General features: G+C 43.2%; 1 protein-coding gene and 1 pseudogene across 6 annotated transcripts in view; both read right to left on the bottom strand.

Annotated features, from left to right (window-relative positions):
• Slc17a5 (solute carrier family 17 member 5) overlaps positions 1–24,264 on the bottom strand; it is a 68,543-nt gene that overhangs the window by 20,337 nt on the left and 23,942 nt on the right. For 5 of the 6 annotated variants that reach the window (XM_045160622.1, XM_045160619.1, XM_045160620.1 and 2 more), the window contains 4 exons: positions 23,924–24,042; positions 16,802–16,960; positions 12,353–12,485; positions 1,604–1,751 (listed from right to left, as the gene is read on the bottom strand). In XM_045160622.1, coding sequence (XP_045016557.1) covers positions 1,604–1,751; positions 12,353–12,485; positions 16,802–16,960; positions 23,924–24,042 — 559 coding nt within the window. The remainder of the gene's footprint in view (positions 1–1,603; positions 1,752–12,352; positions 12,486–16,801; positions 16,961–23,923; positions 24,043–24,264) is intronic. The other variant, XM_045160623.1, reaches the window with a different exon arrangement.
• LOC101605422 lies at positions 7,711–12,297 on the bottom strand (annotated as a pseudogene).

Raw genomic sequence — 24,264 nt, 5'->3', positions numbered from 1 at the left:
CGGGAGGCAGAGGTAGGTGGATCACCATGAGTTCGAGGCCACCCTGAGACTCCATAGTGAATTCCAGGTCAGCCTGGGCCAGAAGTGAGACCCTACTTCAAAAAACCAAAAAAAAAAAAAAAAAAAAAAAAAAAATTAATTCATACAGTAGTTAAACTTACAGAAGCAAAAAGTACATGATTGCCAAAATGTGGGAAGAAGGTAAAACAGGATATTCATGTTTAATGCGCACAGCATTCCAACTGGAGAAGATGGAAGTTGCAGAGACTATTGGTGGTGATGGAGGCACAACAATGTGACTGTACTAAATGCAATAGAGCTGATGGGTAAATGCTGCAGAGTATGGTGGTGCATGCCTTCAATCCTAGTGCTTGGGGTGGATCCACTGTGAGTTGGAGGTCATCCTGAGATTACATAGTGAATTCAAGATCAGCCTGGGCTAGAGAGAGATCCTACTTCAAAACACAAAACAAAATAAAAATTATGGGCAAATGCAAATAAAAAAAATTACTTTGGGGGCTGGAGAGATGGCTTAGCGGTTAAGCGCTTGCCTGTGAAGCCTAAGGACCCCAGTTCGAGGCTCGGTTCCCCAGGTCCCACGTTAGCCAGATGCACAAGGGGGCACACGCGTCTGGAGTTTGTTTGCAGAGGCTGGAAGCCCTGGCGCGCCCATTCTCTCTCTCCCTCTATCTGTCTTTCTGTGTCTGTCACTCTCAAATAAATTAAAAAAAAAATTACTTTGGGGCTGGAGAGATGGCTTAGTGGTTGAAGTGCTTGCCTGTGAAGCCTAAGAACCCATGTTTGACTCTCCAAGTCCCATATAAACCCAATGCACAAGGTGGTGCAAGGAAGCAAGATTGCATGTGCACAAGGTAATACATGTCTCTGGAGTTCAATGGTAGTGGCTGAGGCCCTGGCATACCAATTCTCTCTCTCTTTTCCCTTTCCCTTCTTCTTCTTCCCTTTCTTTTTTTTTTTTTTTTGGTTTTTTGAGGTAGTATCTCACTCTAGTCCAGACTGACCTGGAATTCACTCTGTATTCTCAGGGTGGTCCTGAACTCATGGTGATCCTCCTACCTCTGCTTCCTGAGTGCTGGGACTAAAGGCATGTCCCACCATGCCTGGCATCTCTCTCTTTTGCTCTCACTCTATCTTAAAAAAAAAAAATTATTTTGGGCTGGAGAGAGAGCTCAGCAGTTAAGGCACTTGCCTGCAGAGCAAAAGGACCCAGGTTCAATTCCCAGGACCCATGTAAGCATAAGGTGGCATATGTATCTGGAGTTCATTTGCTGGAGGCCCTGGCATACCCATTTTCTCTATCTGCCTTTTTAAAAAAATCTCTCTCAAATAAATAAAAAATTTAAAAAAATATTTTATGTGTGTGTATACACACACGAGTCAGAGAAACATTCCACTTTTTGTACCTGGCTCTATGTGGATGTTGGGAAACTGATCCTGGACCAGCACAGCAGGCTTTTCACCTTTAACCACTGAGTCATCTCCCCACCCTCTAAATGGAAAATTTTATGTTATCTTTATTTTACCATAATGTTTAAAAAAGAATTCAAAGACAATCACAGCAAGTCTTTATATCTGTACTCACGAAGGAGCAATATCCAGATGGTTGATGCTAAATCCTGAAGAGCAAAAGCCTCCCAGTGTAGTTGATATGGTTAGGAATGCAACAGCCAAAGAGTAATTACAGCCTATAAATCCAGCAGCCACCAAGAACACTGCGGGTCCAACCATTCCTGGATTTAAAGAGTCACAAAAGAAAAAGCTCAAGTATCATATTTGGCTCTACACCTACATAGTATAAATTTGACAGTGCTGCCACCTACTGTTCAAACACTGAACTGCCTAGAAGACAAGTTTTTAACATCAGAAAAACTACCAGAGCCAGGCTTGATTTCCCAAGTCCTTAATCCCAGCATTTGGGAGGCAGAGATAGGTGGATCACTGTGATTTTAAGGCCACGTTGAGATTACACAGTGAATTTCAGGTCAGGGCTAGAGTGAGACCCTACCTCGAAAAACCAAACCAATAACCTGAAAAACTACCAGAAAATATATGGGCATAATACAAAAGAAGAGAAGATCTCATGCAATGCTACTAGATATGTATGTGAACAGAACTCAGAGAAATGTCTACAAATGTCAAGAAGCTGATACAGAATATGATTTAAAGTTCATATAATCAGGGCTGAAGAGATGGCTCAGAGGTTAAGGTGCTTGCCTGTAAAGCATAAGGACTTGGGTTTGATGCCCTAGTACTCACGTAAAGCTAGATGCACAAGGTGGTGCTTGCATCTTGTTCATTTGCAGTGGCTGGAGGCCCTGAAGCGCTCATTGAAAAAAGAATTGCCTGGACCAGAGTGAGACCCTACCTCAAAAGCATAGGGGGAGGGTGGGAGAGGGTTATAAAGAATTAGAGGGGTCTTGATAGAAAAGTTTATAAGCTTGTTTCTCTTCAGTAAAGACTTACCTTGCATCTTGCTGTCAGTAAAGGCAGCTGTTCCTAAAATTTCAGTCACTTAAGTGCACCTACAAACCAACACGTCATCTTCCTTTTCCCTCTATTCTCATTTGCCCAGTTATACCTCAATGTCGCAGCTGCCCTGTGGTACCCAACAGTGCCTTGATCATACTGTGCTTTGTACTGACCTATAGGAGACCTGAGAATGCTTCTCTTACTGCATTTGACTCATGGCCTCCATACGGTCTTTCTTATGTCCTTACCCCTAATGTAAACGTGTGTGATGCTTCTTGCCTGTAGTAGGTAGCATGTGGAATTTAACTGGTTATTCTTGAATTTCTTTCTACAATAAACCAATTTTTATAATCTTCAAAATTTATCAGCTTTTCACATGTCTTCTTTTCAGTTAGGACTTCTCAGACTTACTGAGGATGGAGGGGCACACTGGTTGGCATTTCTGGTCACCCAAAGCACTAGCTGTTATTACCATTTTCTAAATACAGTTGACTTTAAAAAAAATTTTAATTTTTAATTTTTTATTAACATTTTCCATGATTATAAAAAAATAACCCATGGTAATTCCCTCCCTCCCCACCCCCACACTTTTCCCTTTGAAAATACATTCTCCATCGTATTACCTCCCCATTATACTTACATTACATTACATTACATTGTACTTACATATGACTTTTTTTTTTCTAATAAACAGAATGTGAGGACGTGACTGTGATGCAAGTACACTTGCTGTTTTAAGTGTTCATATTAAACAGATGTTTTAGGTGGAAGCTGGAATAGAGTGTGAAAAATAAGTCTCTCATTGTGTAACTCAGAATTTGTACCAATCAGTGTTGAGACTCAAACCATGTAAGTGTGGTGGCAATACCCAGTGATTAGGTTTCCTAGCTTTTGTATATCTGAGTTCTCAGTTGGATTTTACTTTTGCCGGCATGTTTTTATAAGAAAACTAGGTGTGCCTATCATAACTGTTTTCTGTATCTTGAAAAAGTATTCTCCACATTTTAAATGTCTTATATTAGAGATCCCTTTAATGCACACTTGTCAAATATATATATATATATATATATATATATATATGGTACCAATGTTACCCTTTTGTTTGTTTTAGATGTAAACGCATGCTATGTTAGGTACTTACTTACATGAATTGTTACATTATTTTTTTCTTATGTAATACCTTTTTGTTTATGTGGTTCAAATATATTCTTTCCTTAAAAAGAATCATTTTACATAGAAATGTATTAAATATATCATGATGTTTTAATGTGAACCTTACCCTTTTATCTTGCTGTGCAGTGTTGTGATAGAAAAGGCATATTTGAGAACCTGGCGTGGTGGTGCACACCTTTAATCCCAGCACTTGGGAGGCAGAGGTAGGAGGATTGCCATGAGTTCGAGGCCAGCCTGAGACTACATAGTGAATTCCACATCAGCCTGGGCTAGAGTGAGACCCTACCTTGAAAAACAAAAAACCAAAAACAAACAAAAAACAAAAGCAAAAACCTCCCAAAAGAATAAATAAATAAATAGATAGGGTTGGAAAGATGGCTTAGCAATGGTTAAGGAGCTTGCCAACACAGCCAAAGGACCCAGGTTTGATTCCTCACTACCCATATACAGCCAGATGTACAAGGTAAATGCCCTGGTATGGCCATTCTTGCTCTAATGGCCTCTTTCTCTCTCAAATAAATAAATAAAACAAAACAAAAATCAATAAAGACAGACATATTTGGTCTCTGTCTCCTGGTTCTTGACACAGAGTTCCTAATATGCTTTTTTGCTAATAAAATAACTGGTGACACTGGAATAAATGTCACTAGGCAGACTGCTTCCTTCTCCTTCCCTCCTTCCTTCTCTCCCTATCCCCTTTTTAAAAATAAGTAATCTCAGCATTTGGGAGGGAGGATAATCAAGAGTTCAAGGCTACCCTGACACTAGAGTGAATTGTAGGTCAGCCTGGGCTAGAGTGAGACCCTACCTCAAAAAAAATGTAATTTTTTTTTGTTAACTTTCATATATGAACATACTACAAATTAGTCATATTCCCATTGGGTTACCCTTTTTTTTCCTTTCCCCCACACCCATTCCAACAAGGGCCTTCAGTGAGGGGCATCTGTAACCACTGTGGGGTCATGGGTGCATCAGGGAGGACACTGCCTCCCAGTGTTCCTTCCTACTTTGTGCTCTCACATTCTTTCTGCCCCTTCTTTCACAATGTTCTCTGAACTTTGGAGGGTACAAGTCTCTCCCCCTTTTCTTAAATTAATAAAAGTATTTTATTGCATTTCAGGAACTTGGTACTTTTTAAAAATTTCAAATCTTTGCACAGATTACTATTCTGCTTTCTCTGTGTAACAGCAGACACTTGGACTTCACAATTGTCACTTTTCTCCTTGTGTCACACAGCATAGAAAATCCCAAGTCTTAATGCTCATCCCACCTCTTCTGAGAATCCTGTAGCTACTGTGTGATCCCATCAGAGGACAAGGAAGTAGTGATGGGGTATTTATTTGAGACCAACTGTCTAAGCACAACCTGCAGTGCAAGGGAGATCTACCTAGTCACATTACACACTGGAATGCACTGTGTGCTTAGAACATAGGTCTGAGTTTCCCTTTTTCTTGTGTAGTTCAGGGTAAAGCTGCTAAAAATGTCTAGTTCCTGAGGGAGCTCAGAAGTTTGGAAAAAATTAAAGACTTCTTGAGCATAAGGCACTGAAGAACCATCACGGAGTTGGGAGCTTGCTGCACACCATCTGTGGTGTAAGGGTCAGATGGCCCTGGGATGGTCAGTGAGCAGCAGGAACTTGCTTGAGGACTACAATGTAGGAGGCCCAGCACTACGGTGTGTGAAGGGCTCCTGGGAACTCAGCTGAAGATAAAATTCAATCAGTGTCTTAAAGACTGGAAAGAAAACCTGGATACAAGACTTGGCTAATCCATGGTTTGACTTCTGCTCTCTCCTTGACAGTCTTATCTTCCTATGTCCCAAAGCAGCAGCAATGGTGATACAGTAACAAGGATGAGAAAGGCAAGTGCATGCCTCATAGGTGCACAGGCACAGTTCACTCGCTTGAAACTGAAAATGCCACCTTAAAACAAAAACAGAAACCTCAAATAGGTCCTCCTTTCATCTTTAAATTTTGAGTTGGACATTATTCTTATCTCTTACTCCAAGAGAAACTCCTCCAGACCCATAATCTGTTTGGAGCTCGGATTGGTGGATTTCACACACGCAGGGAAAAATTATGCACAGATACCTCCAGGTGCGGAGTGCACAGTTGGTACTGCACGAATTCAGCTCCTCACCTGGTGGTCTCCTGCCAGAACACACCATGTTAGCTGAGGTTTGCAGTTTGGACCACATACAGGACACAGTACACCCAAAGTACTTTACAAACTGCAAATACACAAAAATAAATATGCATTCCAAGGTGCCTATAAAGTGAGAAGGCAGACTGCTGCTCGGAGGGTTCTGGTTCCTGGGATGCAGTCTGAAAGCAGACTCTGCTGCGGGCACACACACGGTTTCACTCACATGATGTCTCACCTTTATTTTTTTATTTTTGGTTTTTCAAGATAGGGTCTTAGGCTGACCTGGAACTCATTATGTAGTCTCAGGGTGGCCTCGAACTCATGGCGATCCTCCCACCTCTGCCTCCCGAGTGCTGGGATTAAAGGCGTGCGCCACCACGGCTGGCTCATCTTTATTTTTTAAGTGGCTGAGTTTATTAGTCCAGCTAGTGTGCAGTAACTTCATAATTTTAACACCCATCATCTGCAGTAACTAGGATGACATGCAATACTTAGAACAGACTTATCATATTTGGTCTTTATGTAAATAATGTTTTAAAATTGCCTAAATATACCATTCTGAGCCATTTCATTCTACCAGGAAAATACAGGGGTTTTGTCCTCCCCTCTTAAATAAAATTAAAAAGGCTAAAGCCCTTTCTGCTTCTGCTTGCTGTTCAGCCCTAACCCTAGAACAGCAAGGCAAGTGGTGAAAAGCTAGAAAGGCAAGTGGTGCTCCTGGGGAGTATAGGCTGGGGCTGCTAGCCTCCTACCTCTCCTTACCCTTGCTTCCTTCCCTCTCAATTTCATTTGTTGTAGAGAGAAGTCAGCCTTAGTATGGAACTTTGTTCTGAAAGGCCAGGGAAGCCTGGGAGCTTCTGATACTTAGCCACAGGGTCTTGTTTCCAAGACCATCCACTTAACTGGCAACTTCTCATCTACAACTCCCACCATGAGTTTGCCATGCAGACAGCAGGTTGGACAATGCTGGAAGCCAGTGCCAATCACTAAGACATCACAAGTAATTCAGAGAGATCTGTGATCCTGGTCTGAAAGAGTATGTGACAAAAGTCTGGATGTTTTCCCTAGAAGGAAGGTAGGGTTCTGTTGCTTTAAGCATACACAATACTTAGGAGACCCGTTTTACTGAAGCAGGAAATTATGCCAAGGACAAAGTCAACATAAAAAGACAGACAACAATAACTGGCAAGCAAGAGCAGGTACACGCAGCTTGGAGGCTCCTGGCCATCCCTTCAACCCCTCTGTTTCTGGCCTCAGTTGTGGGCCCGGCCACCCTACACACTGACATGAGGTGGGTTTAATTCATCAGGCAATTGTTCTAACACAGAAATGGGCAGGCATCCTAAATGAGTGCCACCTGAATGCTGCAGGACAGACCAGAGCAAACCATTCCTAGGGAAGAAAACAAACTATAGAAACAAAAAGAATGATGTTCTTTCCCCCAAGTAAGTCCATAGTAAAGATCCTGTGACTGCAAAATTTCCATAGTAGAAATGGGGTGATGTGAAATGTCAAAGACCGCATTACTTTGTAAAGAAAGTACACCTCAAAGTATTCTAATTCCACATGAGAACAACAAAATACTGTCTTGTCTCTCAGCTATAGCCTATGGTCCTGTGAGGGTAGTGGGTGGCTCCAGCCTTTCCCCTGGAGGAGAGGCCAGCTGGTAAGATCTGCTTGCAGCAGGCAGTGACTGCATGTTCTCAGGAGGCTTGGCCCTTTAGGACCTGGAATTCCTGTTTGTTGGAAAAGCTGAGCTGAGCCCACAGATAGCAGCACAGCAGGCACTCTGTGGGAGACACCATCTCTGGAACCAGGGATGCTACTATGGGTCTGTTCCAGTGTGACTTCTGACTTTAAGGAGTTTTAAGGCCAGCTGGGTTCATATATTCAGTGCTGAAGGTGAAGTCCAACCACAGTGCCCTTTACCCACCAAGAGGATGCACCCTTGCTTCAGTGAGAGGCAGCCTCCTTTTGGCACCACAAGGTTGATGTCTAAAGTAAGAAAAGCTCTCCCACAAGCTAGTTTTGGAGCCCCTTTTTCCTCACAGCTGTTGTGGCACGTCCATACTCAGGGCAATCATAATGCTCTCGCTGTCTTCTGCTTTGATTCTTTTGAGCTCTGGCTGCTGTGCCTGATCACCGTTCTGGCGTTGTGTTGGTAGGGATGCGGACACTGACACATTAGTTGCCAACATGTGGAGAGGACTTGCTGCTGCATTGTTCACTGGGCCATGCACAGCTGTGGGAATTGGTACCATGTGAGTCCTATTTTGTGTTACAGGTTTTATTGGAACCTGTTGTTGACCTAGAGGTGCCTGCTGTACCGTGGTGACCGTCTGGTCAGGGGTGCCCTGTGACATTTGGATGATTCTGCTAGTGGCACCTAGGGCTGCTTGGCTAATTGCTGGAACAGGCTCTACTTTCACATTGACTTCACTGTGGTCACCATTTTCTTGTGGGGATTTTGGAGGGGCCAGAACTTGAGCAACCACAGCCTGTCCAGCAACTGTGTGTTTTCTGGGGCTAGTCTAGCCACACTAATGACTGACACTGCTAGTATCTGGTGGACGACATGGACTGTTTGCATGATCTGTGGCCGGGAGGGGGGATGTGGTCACTGGAGTTGTAACAATATAGGTGACAGGTTTAATTGCTGGGGGTAGCTGTCGCTGGATGATGATTAAGACGGGTTGACTAGAGAGAGGTGACCCTGGTGCACTCTGGGCAAATCGTGCCTCCTGGATGACAGCATATTTGGGCTGTGAGGTGCCAGGCTCAGGTTCTGGGGGTGCCAAGGAACCTTCCTTTGGCAGGCTCTCAGGGGCCTGGATGCCACTGGAGTAAGCAGACTCCTGCAGGGTCAGGAGAGGCTGGAGCACTCCTAGAGAAGAGCGGTCCCAAGGGGGTTCTAAAGCAAGGCACACCCCTAGGCTGTCCCTTCCTAAAAGCCTGCTCTACCAGCTTCCTCTCAGAGGCAGGGTCTATCCTCCAGAAGGAGCCTTTGACTGGTTCTTCCCGGGAACGTGGCACTTTGATGAAATAACGGTTGAGAGAGATTGTGGTGAATTGAATTCTGCCAGCCCTGTCCGCAGTCCTGTAGTATTGGTCATTTTTAGTGATATGTGTATAAATTCCATTCAGAGTGAGCTGTTTATCAGGAGCCACTGTAATTGCTTGTACTATCAACTGTGCATAGGAATATGGTGGCTTTGAAACATCCTTTGGGCTGTCTCTACCTGAAGCTTCCTTTTCATTTTCTGGCTGTGAATGATCAGCCATTAAACTGAGGTCAGATGGTACTACATGGCCAATTTTGTACCCTGAAGACCCTGCACCCCGGGGGCTGGATGGGCGGGAGTTTGCAACACTGATGGAGGAAGGAAGGAGACTAATGAGGTGAGCCATGGTGTCTGGAATGTTGATGGTCAGATGCGAGATGTGTGGCTGCACAGGTTTCACAGGTGACTCAGGTGCTTCCTGTTTCTCCCTCTTCTCACTGGACAGGGCCATGAGTGTTATCTTGATGTCTGTGCTCGGGAACCTGAATGTGCATACATGTGGCAGCTGCAGTGGTGGGGTCCTGCACTGCTGAAACATGCCAGCCATGAACAGGCCGTTCTTGCCGAGGCAGAACAGGTAGAAGTTGACACCTGCGTCAGGACAGGGCTGTGCAGGATTGGGGCGGCCGCCATCCGGGGCTGTGAAGATTTCCAGGTGGCGCTGTGAAATAAAGCTCTTGAGTGGCCTATGCTCACGTCCACTGAGCCCTGCGAGGAGTTGCACCCAATGGTCACCGAGCACTTCTTCATGGGGTACTTGAACTCATGGCCCTCGAGCTGCCATTACAAGTCTCTTATTTTCTTCTTTGATGAATTTTGAGTTTCTTCAGCGTCTACTGTCATCTTCCTGGAGAAATACCTCTTTTCCTTTTTTTGGGGGGGGGTGGGAGTGTCCAGCCTGTCTTTGAACTTTGTAGGTGGGTGTGGTGGTTTGATTCAGGTGTACCCAATAAACAGGTGTTCTGAGTGCTAGGTTCCCAGTTGATGGAGATTTGGGAATTAACGCCTCCTGAAGGCAATGTATTGTTGGGGGTGGACTTATGGTTATTATGGCCAATGTTCCCTTACTAGTGTTTGGCACATGCTACTGCTATCGTTGACCACTTGGTGTTGGCCAGGAGGTGATGTCCACCCTCTGTGCATATTGTTTCCCCTGCCATCATGAAGCTTCTCCTCTGTAAGCAAAAATAACCCCTCCCCTGACACAAGCTGCTGTTGGTCAGTACTTTTTGCCAACAATGTGAACCTGAGTGCAACAGTGGGGATGACCTTGAACCTCTGATCTTCCTAAGTGTTGGGAGTATAGGCCTATGCCACAATGCCTAGCTCTTTCTGTTTTTAGTATATGTGTATGATGTATATATATATATGTATAGGTGCACATGTGCCATAACATGTGTATGCAGGCCGGGGACAACTGTTGGGTGTTGGTCTTCACCTTCCACCTTCTTTGAGGCAGGGTCTCAGGTTCATAGAGGCTAGTGGATTCACTCTCCTGTTTCTGCCTCCTATCTTGTTTTAGTTGTGCTGGAATCACAAACACCCACTATAGCGTCTGGCTGTATGTGGGTTCTGGGGATCAAGCACGGGTACTCATGCTTGTGTAGCAAGTGCTTTACCTACTGAGCCATCTCCTCAGGCATTTCTTATTTCATGGTAGGGTCTCACTGTATAGCCCAGGGTGACCTGGAACTCATCCTGTAGCACCAGGCTGGCCTCGAACTCATAGTGATACTCCTACTTCAGCCTCCCAAGTGGTGGGATTAAAGGTGCGTGCCACCATGCTTGACATTTTTTTTTGGAGATGGAATTTCACTGTATTTCCCAGCCTGGCCTCAAACTCCTGAGCTCAGATGATCCTCCTGCCTAATACTCTCAGTAGCTGCGATGACACATGTATACACTTTGGCCAGACATGGCTTCTGAATGATACTGGTCACCAGAAGGACTCTGAGAGGGTTGGGAACTTTAACCCCACCTCCTAGACTCTGATGCTGAAAACTTGAGTGAATCCCAGTGCTAGTGATTTATTCATTCATGTCTGTACCATGAATGTTTCATAGAAACTCAAAAGAACAAGGTTTGGGTTGGGCATGCTGACCCACACCTGTGATCTTAGCTCTCAGTGGTTGCGGCCGGAGCACCATAAATTTTGAGGCCAGCCTGGATGACACGGGGGCACAAAACCACTACCCAATTGATTGACCACCCTTATCATCTGAGCACTTGTGGACTGCTGGAAGTTTGAGGCTGGATGGGCGACACAGTGAATGCCAATATCCTGGGCTAGAGTGAGACATATCTCAAAACAGCCAACAGACAAGAAGAAGGGTTAGAGCTTCCAGCAGGGATACTTCATGTGGGGGTTTCTGAGGGATGGTGTGCCTAGGGAAGGAGGGCATGGGAACATCACAGCTCTTCCTACATGCCTTGCCCCAAGCATTTCTTTTACCTGACTATTCATTTGTTCCCTTTGTAATACCTTTTTTTTTTTTTTTAAATTTTTGAGGCAGGGTCCCATTCTACCCCAGGCTGACCTGGAACTCACTCTGCTGTAGCTCCAGGCTGTAATAATATAATTTATTTATTTTCAAGGAGAGAGATAGAGGAGACAATATGAGAGAATGGATGTGCCTGGCCTTCCAGCCACTGCAAATGAACTCCAGATGCATATGCCACTTTGTGCAGCTGGTGTTACATGGGTACTGGGGAATTGAACTTGGGTTCTTTGGCTTTGCAGGCAAGTGCCTTAACAACTGAGCCATTTTTCCAGGCCATAATATCCTTTTAAGAAATTAGACATAAATAAAACCTCTCCTCCAGTTCTGTAAGTCATTCTTGCAAATCAATCAAACCTGAGGAGAGGGCATGGAAAACATAATTGATCATCTGCCTGTCAAAAGTATAGGTTGCAACCTTGTTCTTATTAGGCGGGCATGATGACCACTGCATTATGAAAACACCACATACAACCTAGTTCTTAGCCGGGCGTGGTAGCATATGCCTTTAATCCCAGCACTAGGGAGGCAGAGGTAGGTGGATCACTATGAGTTCGAGGCCACCCTGAGACTACATAGTGAATTCCAGGTCAGCATGGACTACAGTGAGACCCTACCTTGAAAAACCAAAAACCAATCAAACAACCCCCCCCCCCCAAAAAAAACCTAGTTCTTGTGACTGGCATCTCAGGTGGGGAGGAAGGGCATTCTTATGGGACTCAAGTCTTAATCTGTGGGACCTACACTATATATTATTTTCAGGTAGATAACATGAGAAATGGTGAAAACACCCTTGGCTGGTGTCTACAGTAAAGTTGATTGTGTAGAGAAAAATCTCATGCCTTGTGGCCAGAGGCAAAGTGTTTTGGTGGTAATATTGTGTTATCTGTGAGTGAATGAAAAAAAAAACAAAAAACAAACCTTGTTCATTTACTATCTCTGAAGAGTGTAAGACAAAACAAAATAATGTTACTATTTTACTTACCTGTAAGGGTAAAAATTCTGCGAACACTTATAGTTGAAAAGTTCCATTTTTCTCTTAAATTGTCAGCTGCTTGACCAGCCAGGATCATACATAACCAACAGCCAAAATAAGGCAGTGCAGACAGAAACCCATTCTGGAGGGAGCGAGAAGATATACAGGGTTAGTTATGGTAGAAGGGATAACACACGTTACAGGCAGCCCTTTCTACCTGAAAAGAAACGAAATATATAACACTGTGTTAATAGTTACATAATCACAGGAAATTGGCTTTTGTTAAGGACCATGGGACTCAGTTCATTGCACTATCCTGTCTCAAAGGGGAACAGTATTTTCTGCTCTGGGTAATCTTAGATGTTACTTGGGATTTGGTAAGTTTTCCAATCATCCAACGGGCACTCTCTCTACAGAACAGGTGCTTTTTGGGGCCTAGGTTGATGGCTCAGTGGTTAAAGATGCTTGCTTACAAAGCCTGTTGGTCCGGGTTCACTTTCCCAGTACCCAAGTACAGCCAGATGCACAAAGTGGCATATCGATCTGGAGTCTGACTGCAGTGGCAAGAGACCATGGTGTGCCCACAGAGGTCTTTTTATTTATTTTGTTTTGGTTTTTCGAGATAGGGTCTCACTCTAGCACAGGCTGATCTGTAATTCACTCTGTAGTCTCAGGCTGGCCTTGAACTCAGAGCCATCCTCTGACCTCTGCCTCCCAAGTGCTGGGATTAAAGGCATGTACCACCACGGCTGGCTAATAAAAATATTTTAAAGAAAAGGTGTTTTTTTTTGTCCCTGCCTCCTAAGTGCTGGGAAGAGGAAGGACCTCTCATTGGCCTATTTCTCGGCTTGCTCCTTTCCTTTCTTTAAGCCCTGAGTCCTTCATGATCAGATTTCTTAGTCTTTCCTGACCCTTATGTGACTGTGAGGGTAAAGGGCTTATACTCCCATGCTCCCCTTCCCATAGGTGCATATGTGCGTCTCTTAAATCTGTTGGTGTGGACTTTCAGGTCCTACTTTCCACTCTCCTCCTCCCCTGCCCCCTGCCCCCCCGGGCAGGGCTAGAAATTCCCTTCTGGCCTCAATCATTCCAGCCTTTTTCTGGATACCATTTCTACCTAAATAAACCTGCTAGAGTTTAAATCTCCAGATTCTAAAACAGCTGGGTGTGGCCATAGAAGAGCAGAAACCCAAAAATCTTTGGAACCTGGCAAGCAAGATTCAATGAGCAAAAGGAACTTCAGGATCAAAACATGACCTGGAGTTGGAGAGATGGCTCAGTGGTTAAGGTGCTTGCCTGCAAAGCCTAATGACCTGGGTTTGATTCTCTAGTACCCATGTAAAGTTAGAAGCACAAAGTGGCACATCTATAGTCTGTTTGCAGTGGCTGGAGGCTCTGTCAAGCCTATTCTCTGTTTGCCTCTTTCTCTCTCTCAAAAACAAATAAACAAACAAAAAACCCAAAAAAACAAAAACAGATTATCTGGAGGTTTAAAAATATTTATTTGTAAGGAAAAGAGAGAGAAAGATAGCCAGGTGTGGTGGTGTACATCTTTAATCTCAGCACTTGGGAGGCAGAAGTAGGAGGATCTCCATGAGTTTGAGGCCACCCTGAGATGACACAGCGAATTCCAGGTCAGCCTGAGCTAGAGTAAGACCCTGCCTTGAAAAACAAACAAAACAAAAGAGAGAGAGAAAGAACGAATGGGCATGCCAGGGCCTCTTGCCATTGCAAATAAACTCTAGATACATGTTCCACTTTGGGCATCTGGTTTTACATGGGTATTAGGAAATCAAACCTGGGATGCAGGCTTTGCAAGCAATCTCCCCAGGCCTATATGGAGTTTTCAAGAGACTGCACTTTGGCTTTTGGACAGTGATGGGACATCCTGCTTCCATCATTGTTCTTTATGAAGTAAACTTTTGGAGCTTTTTTTTTTTTTTTGATTTTTCGAGGTAGGGTCTCACTCTAGCCCAGGCTGACCTGGAATTCACTACGTAGTCACAGGGTGGCCTTGAACTCACTGTAATCCTCCTACCTTGGCTTCCTGAGTGCTGGAATTAAAGGTATGAACCACCATCCTTGGCTGTTTAAATATGTTTATTTATTTATCTAATCCGAGAGGGAGAGAAAACAGGCACATCAGGCCTCCAGACACTGCAAATGAACCCCAGACGCATGCGCTACCATATGCATCTGGCTTAGGTGGGTTCTGGAAAATTGAACCTGGGTCCTTAAGGCTTCACAGGAAAGTGCCTTAACCACTAAGCCATCTCTCCAGCTTAGAGTTTCTTTCATTTTAAAGGCAGACACTACCAAATTTTCCTTACAAATTATACCTCTTTTAAGAAAAAGTTTTTTTCCTTCCCTCCCTTCCTTTGCTTTTCTCTTCTCCTTTCCTCCTTTTTTCTCTTTCCTTTAAAGGAGGATGGATGTAAGTTTGAGGCCAGCTATACACAGCTACATAGTGAAATAAAAAAGAAGCAATTTCAGTTAAGATCCTTCTATACAGCTTTTCAACTCTACTTTTTCCAATGCTTAAAGAATGCTGTATAGCACCCAAGAAACCAGTGTCTACATAGCTGCTTGCACAGGTCCACTACCATCCCTTTTAGAAGTTCTGGTACTACTTGAATTCACCCATTATTCTGGCAAATTACCAGGGACTAAACAAACCTTTATAGATAAAGAATACATGACAAAAGATAAGTGAGTTCAGAGCTGTACAGATAGCCCAGTGGGACTACAGATGCTCAGGTCCAGGTTTAAAGTCTAACTTACTCAGTAGCAGAGGCCAGTAGCTAGAAAGGAGATGTTAAAGGGAATAGAAAGGGAGGAAGAGGGGACTTAATAAGATGGTACTGTATATATGTAAGCAGAACAACAGATTAATGGGGGTGAAAAGGCCTAAGTGAGGTCAGGGGAAGAGATTGAGTAAAGGAAAGGTGGGGGGGGGGTCTAATCAAAATCTAAGAGGATATAAATAAGTCATATGGAACCTACTTTTTTGGACAATGGAACACTCAGGAGCCATAGATTGTTACTAGAAAATTTTCAGTGGCAGGGATGGGATACCTTCCAGTGACTTGTTGGCCAGGGATGTCCCTGATGCCCCCAAAACATTACAGGCCATTGCTGAGGCTCTTGGTTTCCCACCAGGAATAGATGGTAAGACCCTACTGCTGAAGACTCCACATACTTGGGCTGCAAGGTCACTGAGAAATCCTGCTGGAACTGAGTTGATAACCTCCTCCATGTAGACCAGGTAATAGAAGCTGGAAGAAGCCATTCTCCATGTAGCTCAATGGGAAAGAGGGAAATCAACAGTGAAGATACTCAACAGTGGACACTGCAAACCTTATATTTGGCCAGCCAGGCCAAATGAGCCAACAGGTGCAATAGTGGCACATCTGTCATGGTGGAAAGCAACCACCCTCTAATTGGACTGGAGGCCCGTTCCATGGGAGGGAATACATCCCTGATACTGGACACCTAAAACAGGGTTAGTCATGAGCCCTAGGGGTGTAATGTCTGCTGGTATCTGGCTAGATGTATATACTATGCAAATCAAATTACCCAGTAAGCACTTCTTTTAATGTTTATACCCATATGTTAATGCTACTTTCACTTTTGGTGAGAGAACCTTCTGTTTTCAGATGGCAGTGACCTTGGGATGACTCAAAAGGCATCATGGTGCTGGGAAGAAGTGACAGAGGAGCAGTCAGCACTGAAATATCTCTATCACACCTTCCATGGCTCAGGGTCCATTGTGAAAGAGGTGGAGGAAAGAATGTAAGAGCCAAAGGAAGGGTAGGACTCCTTATAATGCACTTGTCCAGATACAAAATGGCCTGGATATCCATGACCTCACAGTACCTGACACTACCTACTCAAGGTCTTCATACTAGAAGAAAAAGATGATGACATCAAAATAAAAGAGAGACTGATTGAGAGGGGGAGGGGATGTGATAGAAATTGGAGTTGCAAAGGGGAAAGTGGAAGCATCAAAATGACTGAATTTGGGCTGGAGATAGCTTAGTAATTAAGGCCCTTCCCTGCAAAAACCAAAGGACCCAGGTCCCACATAAACCCGATGCACAAGGGTGGCACATGTGTATGGATTTTTTTTTTTCAAGGTAGGGTCTCACTGTAGTCCAGGCTGACCTGGAATTCACTATGTAGTCTCAGGGTGGCCTTGAACTCATGGCGATCCTCCTACCTCTGCCTCCCGAGTGCTGGGATTAAAGTTGTGTGCCACCATGCCTGTCTAGCATCTGGATTTTGTTTGCAGCAGCTGGAGGCCCTGGTGTGCCCATTCTCACTCTGCCTCTTTCTCTCTCTCAAATAAAATTAATTAATTTAATTAAATATTTAAATACCCAAATTTCATAAAGATGAAAATAAAATCTGTGTGTAGTCTGAAATACTTATACATAAGCAGCAGATAATTCTTCTTACCTCTTGAACATTGAATCTTAGGATTTCTTTCATGTAAGTAGGCAGTAATGTCAATAAAGTATAAAAAGTCCAGTTGTAAGAGAAATGTGCAGCTACAATAGCCCAAAGTGGCAATGACTTTACGATAGATATCCATGGCACTGACTTCTGTGAAGAAAGCTAAAAGAGAACAGGCAAAGTCAGGGTAAGCTACAGCCATGTTGGTGCTTAGCTACATACCTTATTAGCTAAAACTCAACCCAGGAAACAACTCTGAAATGCTAAACAGTAAATTATATGATAAATGCTTATCTGTTTCACTTAAAAAGTATTAATTAGGGGGCTGGAGAGATGGCTTAGTGGTTAAAAGTTTGCCTGCAAAGGCAAAGGATCCCGGTTCGATTCTCCAGGACCCATGTAAGCCAAATGCACAAGGGGTGCATGTGTCTGGAGTTTGTTTGCAGTGGCTGGAGGCCCTGGTGTATTCTCTCTGCCTCTTTTTCTCCCTCAAATAAATAACAAAAATTACTTTAAAAAACGTATTAATTAGGGCTGGAGAGATGGCTTCACTATTAAGACCTGTGAAGGCTGAGGACCCATGTTCAACTCTCTAGGTCCCACATAAACCAGATGCACAAGGTGATGCAAGCATTCGATTACAGTTCCTGGAGACATTGGCGTGCCAATTCTCTCTCTCTCTTATGCTATCATTAAAAAAAAAAAAAAAAGGCCAGTCTGTTGGGCTAGCCTCAAAATACAAAAACAAGCTGGTTGTGGTGGCACATGCTGGTAGGAAATTGCTCAAGAGGTGGAGGCAAGAGGATCAGGAGTTTGAGGGCAGCCTGGGCTACACATTTAAAAAAAAAAAAAGCTGGGGCTGGAAGTGTGGATCAGTGACATGTGCAAGGCCTTCATCGATCTGTAGCACTTAACTCCCCCACCCAAACATATATATATATTTTCTTTCTTGACCATTTTTAAAACTTTTCATGATGGAAATTTTCATACATACACAAAAATAGTCAGAATATTGAACTTCATGTACCTGGATCAATTATTTTAAGCAGTGATCAATATTTGGCTAGTCTTGCCTCATCCTTTTCTCCTACCCATGTCCACCAGCCTAATTGTTTTAAAACAAATTTCAACTGTGACATCACTTCAGTCTCAAATACTTGCGTATGTACTTTTAAGTTAGAAGGTTTCTGTTTTTCATTTAGTATAGCCACAATGTTTATCACACCCAAAGAGAAAGAACAAGTCCTTACTTGCTTCTAATATCCAGTGCTCAAATCTCCCTGTTTGTCTATATTTTAAGAAGAGTTGGATTGTTAAAATTGTAAGCCAAAAGTCCACACATTGCATTTGATTTCCTGGAGCAGCTTCTTACCATTCCAGATATGTGATTTTAAATTTAGCAAAGGTTAATCACTTTCACTTGATTTTGATTAACAGTTAATAGTTACTTCCACTTCAAAAAGAGCTGAACTCCTTTGATTGTTTGGTGGCCCACCAGGACTACATGGTAAGACCCGATTGCAGACGACATCACATGCTTTGGTTGCAGGACACTGAGAAATCAAGCTGGAACTGAGCTGAAAGCCTCTTTCCTGCTGGCTAGCTGTCAGAGGGCTGGAACATTCTATCGATTCAGGCTTCTGGGGGAGAAAAGTCAGTCTTCTTTATCAGATCAATGTTTTACTAATATTTTCTCCCAGCCTGTGACTATCTTTCTTCCACTTAAAAGTCTGATATTTTAAGTGGCCAGAAAATCAAAAGCAGAATATTTCACATCAAGTGGAAATTACATAAAATCTCATTCTTACTGTCCACAAATAAAACTATTTGGATACCACTAAAAAATAAATAAATAAAAAGCTGGGGCTGGAGAGATGGCTTAGTGGTTAAGGTGCTTGCCTGCAAAGCCAAAGGACCCAGGTTCGACTCCCCAGGACCCATGTAAGCCAGGTGCACAAGGGGGCACACACATCTGGAATTTGTTCACAGTGGCTGGAAGCCCTGGCATGCCTGTTATCTCTCTCTCTACCTGCCTATTTCTGTATCTCTCTCTCTCAAATAAATAAATAAATAATAAAATATTTAAAAAAGCTGAAATTGGGCTGGAGAGATGGCTTAGCGGTTAAGCACTTGCCTGATCCCGGTTCAAGGCTTGATTCCCCAGGACCCACATTAGCCAGAGGCATAAGGGGGCACATGCATCTGGAGTTCGTTTGCAGTGGCTAGAAGCCCTGGCACGCTCACTCTCTTTCTCTCTCTGTCGCTCTCAAATAAATAAATAAAAAGAAGATAAAAAAATAAAAAGCTGAAATTCTATCTTGAAAAAAAAAAACCCAAAACAAAAACAAATAAAAAGAAAGCAAACACAAACAACAACAACAACAAAAACCCATTAACTAGAGCAAGGTATGGAGGCACCCAACTTTAATCCCAGCACTTAGGAGGCAGAGGTAGGAGGACTGTCCTCTAACTCACAACAGTCCAGGTTTGCCTGGACTAGAACAAGACACTACCTCAGAAAAATAGAACAAAACAAGCTGAGTATGGTGGCTCATGCCTTTAATCCCAGTACTTAGGAGGCAGAGGTAGAAGGATCACCATGAGTTCAAGGCCACCTTGAGAATACAGAGTGAATTCCAGGTCAGCCTGGGGTAGAGTGAGACCCTACCTGGAAAAACCAAAAAAAAAAAAAAAAAAAAAAAAAAACCACCCAAAAAACAAAACAAACAAAAAAACCATTAACTAGAGAATCTATGACATTAAGTAGAGAATCCATGTAATCTTAGAGCTATAAATGTCAGCTCTAAATACTTTTAATTAATGTAAGATGCCACCTTCTGCATTAATTTTTTTTTAATAAAATAGAGGATAGCTTAATAATCACTGCCAGAGGTTGACAAAGGGTAAAAGGGAGAGATTGGAAGGTCCTGCTAGAATTCACATTTTATGATCTACTCCTTTTAAAAAAAATATTTTTTATGTTATCTATTTGCAAGCAGAGAGAAGGGAGGGGAGAGAATATATTAATGGGTGTGCCAGGGCCTCTAGCCACTGCAAATGAATTCTAGACACATGGGCCACTTTGTGCTTTTGGCTAGAAACAGTTTGTGTGATAGGCTTGCTGTTATGCCCATGTCCTGAGAACTCATGCAGGGTTGCATTGTGTAGAAATGGACTAGTGTAAGCAGAGGGATAAGGCACAGAAAGAAATGAAATATTGGGACCGAAACTGCTGTCCAATCAGCTGCAACTGTTTGAGAGATTACAACCATTGTGATTGGGCCATCTGATTTGTATTAGGACAATAGGAAGAATACAGACTTTTTTGAAGGGGCCTCAATCTTAAAGGAGTGTCTTGTTCTTCAGTCTGCTTATTTCCTTCTAGTTTAACAAATTGGTAGCCCATCTGGTACTATGGAGTATAACAAATGTAGGAAAGAGGGTCACTGAATTTGCAACATGGTTTTGTATTTTGGAAATGGCAATGGGCAGTGTGAAGCAGGCTTGCTGGATTACCTGTGTGGAGACCTGATAGAGCCATGAAAATGAACTGTGGGTTGCAGTAGACACCCAATGGAGATGCCAGGATTATGGGATGGCCGCTAAGGAGAGAGGTGCCAGCACCAGATGAAGTTTGCTGAACTGAGAGTACTAGCTGGAGGGGTGGAATTAGAATTCCAGAGACTAGTCACTGGTTAGAATTATTGGCCTTGGAGACTTGTCATTGACTAGAATTGATGGACTTGGAGCTACCGAGTTGTTTGCCCTATTTTAGTCGGGTGTGATGGTGCACGCCTTTAATCCCAGTACCTGGGGGGCAGAGTTAGGAGGATTGCCGTGAGTTTGAGGCCACCCTGAGAATGCACAGTGAATTTCAGGTCAGCCTGAGCTAGAGTGAGACCCTGCCTTGAAAAACAAACAAACAAAATTTGGACTATGGGGATGTTTGAAACTACTGGGACTTTTAAAGTTGGACTGGATGCACTTCATTTTACATTATGGATGGTCATCAGTTTATGGGGGTCAGAAGCAGAATGTGGTTTGACTCAGGTGTTCCCCCATAAACTTAGGTGTTCTGAATGCTAGGTCTCAGCTGATGGCAATCTGGGAATGAATGCCTCCTGGAGGCAGTGTATTCTTGGGGGCGGGCTTATGGGTGTTATAACCAGCTTCCTCTTGCCAGTGTTTGGCACACTCCCTGTTGCTAATGTCCATATGATGTTGGCCAGGAGGTGACATCTATCCTCTGCTCATGCCATCGGTTTTCCCTGCCATTATGGAGTTTTCCTCTTGAGTCTGTAAGCCAAAATTAAGCCCTTTCCCTCCTACAAGCTGCTTGTAGTCGGGTTCTTTGTGTAGCAACTTAAAACTGACCATAACTTACTTCACCTTATTCATCCTTTGAAAGTATTTTTGTATATAAGTCATGATGTAGATTACTTGTGGATAAATATAAATGCATTCTGAGTGAAGCCCCCATCTACTTATAGATGGATAGGGTATCTTTTCCTTTTCCCTCTCCTTCCCTTCCTGCCTTTTTCGCAGGGTCTCAATTTAGCCCAGGTTCACCTGGAACTCACTGTGTAGCCCTAGACTGGCCTCAAACTAACAGCAATACTCCTACCTCAGCCTCCTGAGAATGTGTCACCATGCCCTCCTCTTTCTTCCCTGAGACAGGGTTTTGTTCTGTAGCCCAAACTGGCCTAGAAACTCCTAATCTTGCTACTACCTCCTAAGTGCTGAGATTCCAGCTGTGCACCAACATGCCCAGGCACCCTCAAGCCCATTCAAATTATAGGTGCTTGCACTCTACCCTAGACTTACTGAACAAGAAAAGTGAGCAAAACAATCAAGCAAGAAAACATGAGAGTAGTGCCAAGGAATTGACATTTTCAAATGCTTTATGGGTTATCCTTTAAAGCAACGGTTCCTAAACTTTTCTGCATGCTAGAGTCACCCAGGAAGCTTTGAGAGTTCTGAGAAAACCCCTCCATAGTTTTTACCCCAGGTGAGGGTGGGGCTAGGGCTCAGTAGTACAGCTTTTGCCTAGCATGAATGAGGCTTTTGAGTTTCATCCCCAGCACTGGAGGGTACGTAAGTTAACTAATCAAGACAGATGTAAGCATACTAATTGTCTAATAATTAGCAATAACAACAGAGCTACAAGAGTCCTTTTATGAAGAATGTATTTTACTTTCTTTAAAAAAATAATGTATTTATTTGCAAGCAAAGAGAGAAATAGAGAGGAAGGAGACAGATGGAAAAAGAATGGGAATACCACGGCTTCCAGCTACTGCAAACAAACTCCATAGACATGCGTCCCCTTGTGCATCTGGCTTCTGTGGGTCATGGGGAATCAAACCTGGGTCCTTTTGGCTTCGCAGGCAAGCACCTTAATTGCTAAGCCATTTCTCTAGCCCCTGTATTTTACTTTCTACAAATTAAGAAAAATAAGCTCAGGCTGGAGAGATAGCAGTTAAGGTACTTGCCTGCAAAGCCAAAGGACCCAGGTTCGATTCCCCAGGATCCACCTAAGCCAGATGCTCAAGGGGATGCATGTGTCTGGAGTCCGTTTGTAGTGGCTGAAGGCCCTGGGGTGCCCATTCTATTTATCTGCCTCTTTCTTTCTCAAACAAATAAAGTAAAATAACAGTTTTTTTTTTTTTCAAAAAATAAATAAGCCTTTAATCCCAGCACTTGGGAGGCAGAGGTAGGAGAAGCACCATGAGTTCAAGGCCACCCTGAGACTACATAGTGAATTACAGGTCAGCCTGGGCTAGAGTGACACCCTACCTCAAAAATATATATGTTTTTTGGTTTATTTTTATTTATTTATTTATTTGAGAATGACAAACAGATAAAGAGGCAGAGAGTGGGGGGGAGAGAGGGGGGAAGTAGGGAGGGAGGGAGCGTGCACGCACAAGTGTGTGTGCAAGCGAACAGGCAGGCCAGGGCCTCCAACCACTGCAAACAAACTCCAGATGCATGCATCACCTTGTGCATCTGCTTATGTGGGTCCTGGGAAACTGAACCTCAAACTGGGGTCCTTAGGCTTCATTGACAAGTGCTTAACCGCTAAGCCATCTCTCCATCCCTCCCATTTTTTTTTTTTAAGGATTCAATGCTAATCATTACTCTGAAAGACTTTTTTTTGGGGGGGGATGGTACACATGCATGTATGTATGTGTAGGTACATGAGTGTGTGCCTGCTTATAGAGGACAGATATTGGCTGTCTTACTTGATATCTCTCCATCTTATTTACTAAAGCAGGGTCTCTCACTTGAACTCAGAGATCACCGAGTGGGCTAGTCTAGCTAGCCAATTTACTTGAGGTATTCCCATTTCTGTCTCCCAAGTACTGGGATCCATCATACTTGCTCTGAATTTACATGGGTGCTGGGGGTCCAAACTTGGGTTTTCATGCTTATATGGTAAGTGTTTTATACAATCAGCCATATCCCCAACCCTGCCTTTTCTTTAAAACTGTCTCATGGGCCAGAGAGATGACTTAGCGGTTAAGGCACTTGCCTGGGAAGCCTAAGGACCCATGTTTGATTCCCCAGTACCCATGTAAGCCAGATGCATAAGGTAATGCATGCGCCTGAAGTTAATGTGCAGTGGCTGGAGGCCTGGTGTGCCCATTCTCTCTATCTGCCCCCCCCCAACAAATAAATAAATAAATAAATAAACTTTTTAAAAAATTGTCTCAAAAAAACCAAAACAGGAAAACAGTGTCTCATGTAGTCCAGGCTAACTTAGAACTTGCTATGCACTGGGGTATGACCTTAAACTCCTAATCCTCCTACCTCCATCTCCCAAGTTCTGGGATGATGTGTGTCATTGCACCTAGTTTCTAAGGTTTAAAATGACTGTATTTTATTTTGGGGGTTGGGGATTTAATTCAGAGTCTGGTGCATAGAAGACAAATGCTCTAACTCTGAGCCACACCCTCATTCCCTAAAATGAGAGTAATATTTCACAATTTAGCCTTAGAAAGAACTATAATTTAACAATATTTTGCACATTTCATTTGTTCACACTAATTTGCCTAAGGAACGCACACCAAAAATATTTATTTAAAAGGATTAGTATGTCAAATTTTAAAGTGTGTCACAGATCCATACCTGATTTTGTAATGATGCAAAAATGTATTCCTTCTCAGTAGGGGAGATTGTCCTGTGGGCTTTTGGAGTATCACTAACTGTCCACATCCAGAAGATAAACCAAACTATTCCTGCTATTCCTTAAAATAGAAAATAAAGTTAGATAAAAATATGAATATGTCAACAGCAATTTTTACATGTTGAAAAAAATTATGTAACTATATATTGCTGAAGACTCCACATGCTTGGGCTGTACAGTCACTGAGGAATTGACCTACAGCTGAGTTGAAAACCTCTTCTCTGTAGACCAGCTGACAGAAAGCTGGAAAAAGCTATACTGCAAGCAGCCCTATGGGAGAGAG

The sequence above is a fragment of the Jaculus jaculus genome, chromosome 10 (genome assembly GCF_020740685.1).
Source record: "Jaculus jaculus isolate mJacJac1 chromosome 10, mJacJac1.mat.Y.cur, whole genome shotgun sequence".
NCBI lineage: Eukaryota > Metazoa > Chordata > Mammalia > Rodentia > Dipodidae > Jaculus > Jaculus jaculus.
This window is presented reverse-complemented; position numbering and strand designations above follow the sequence as displayed.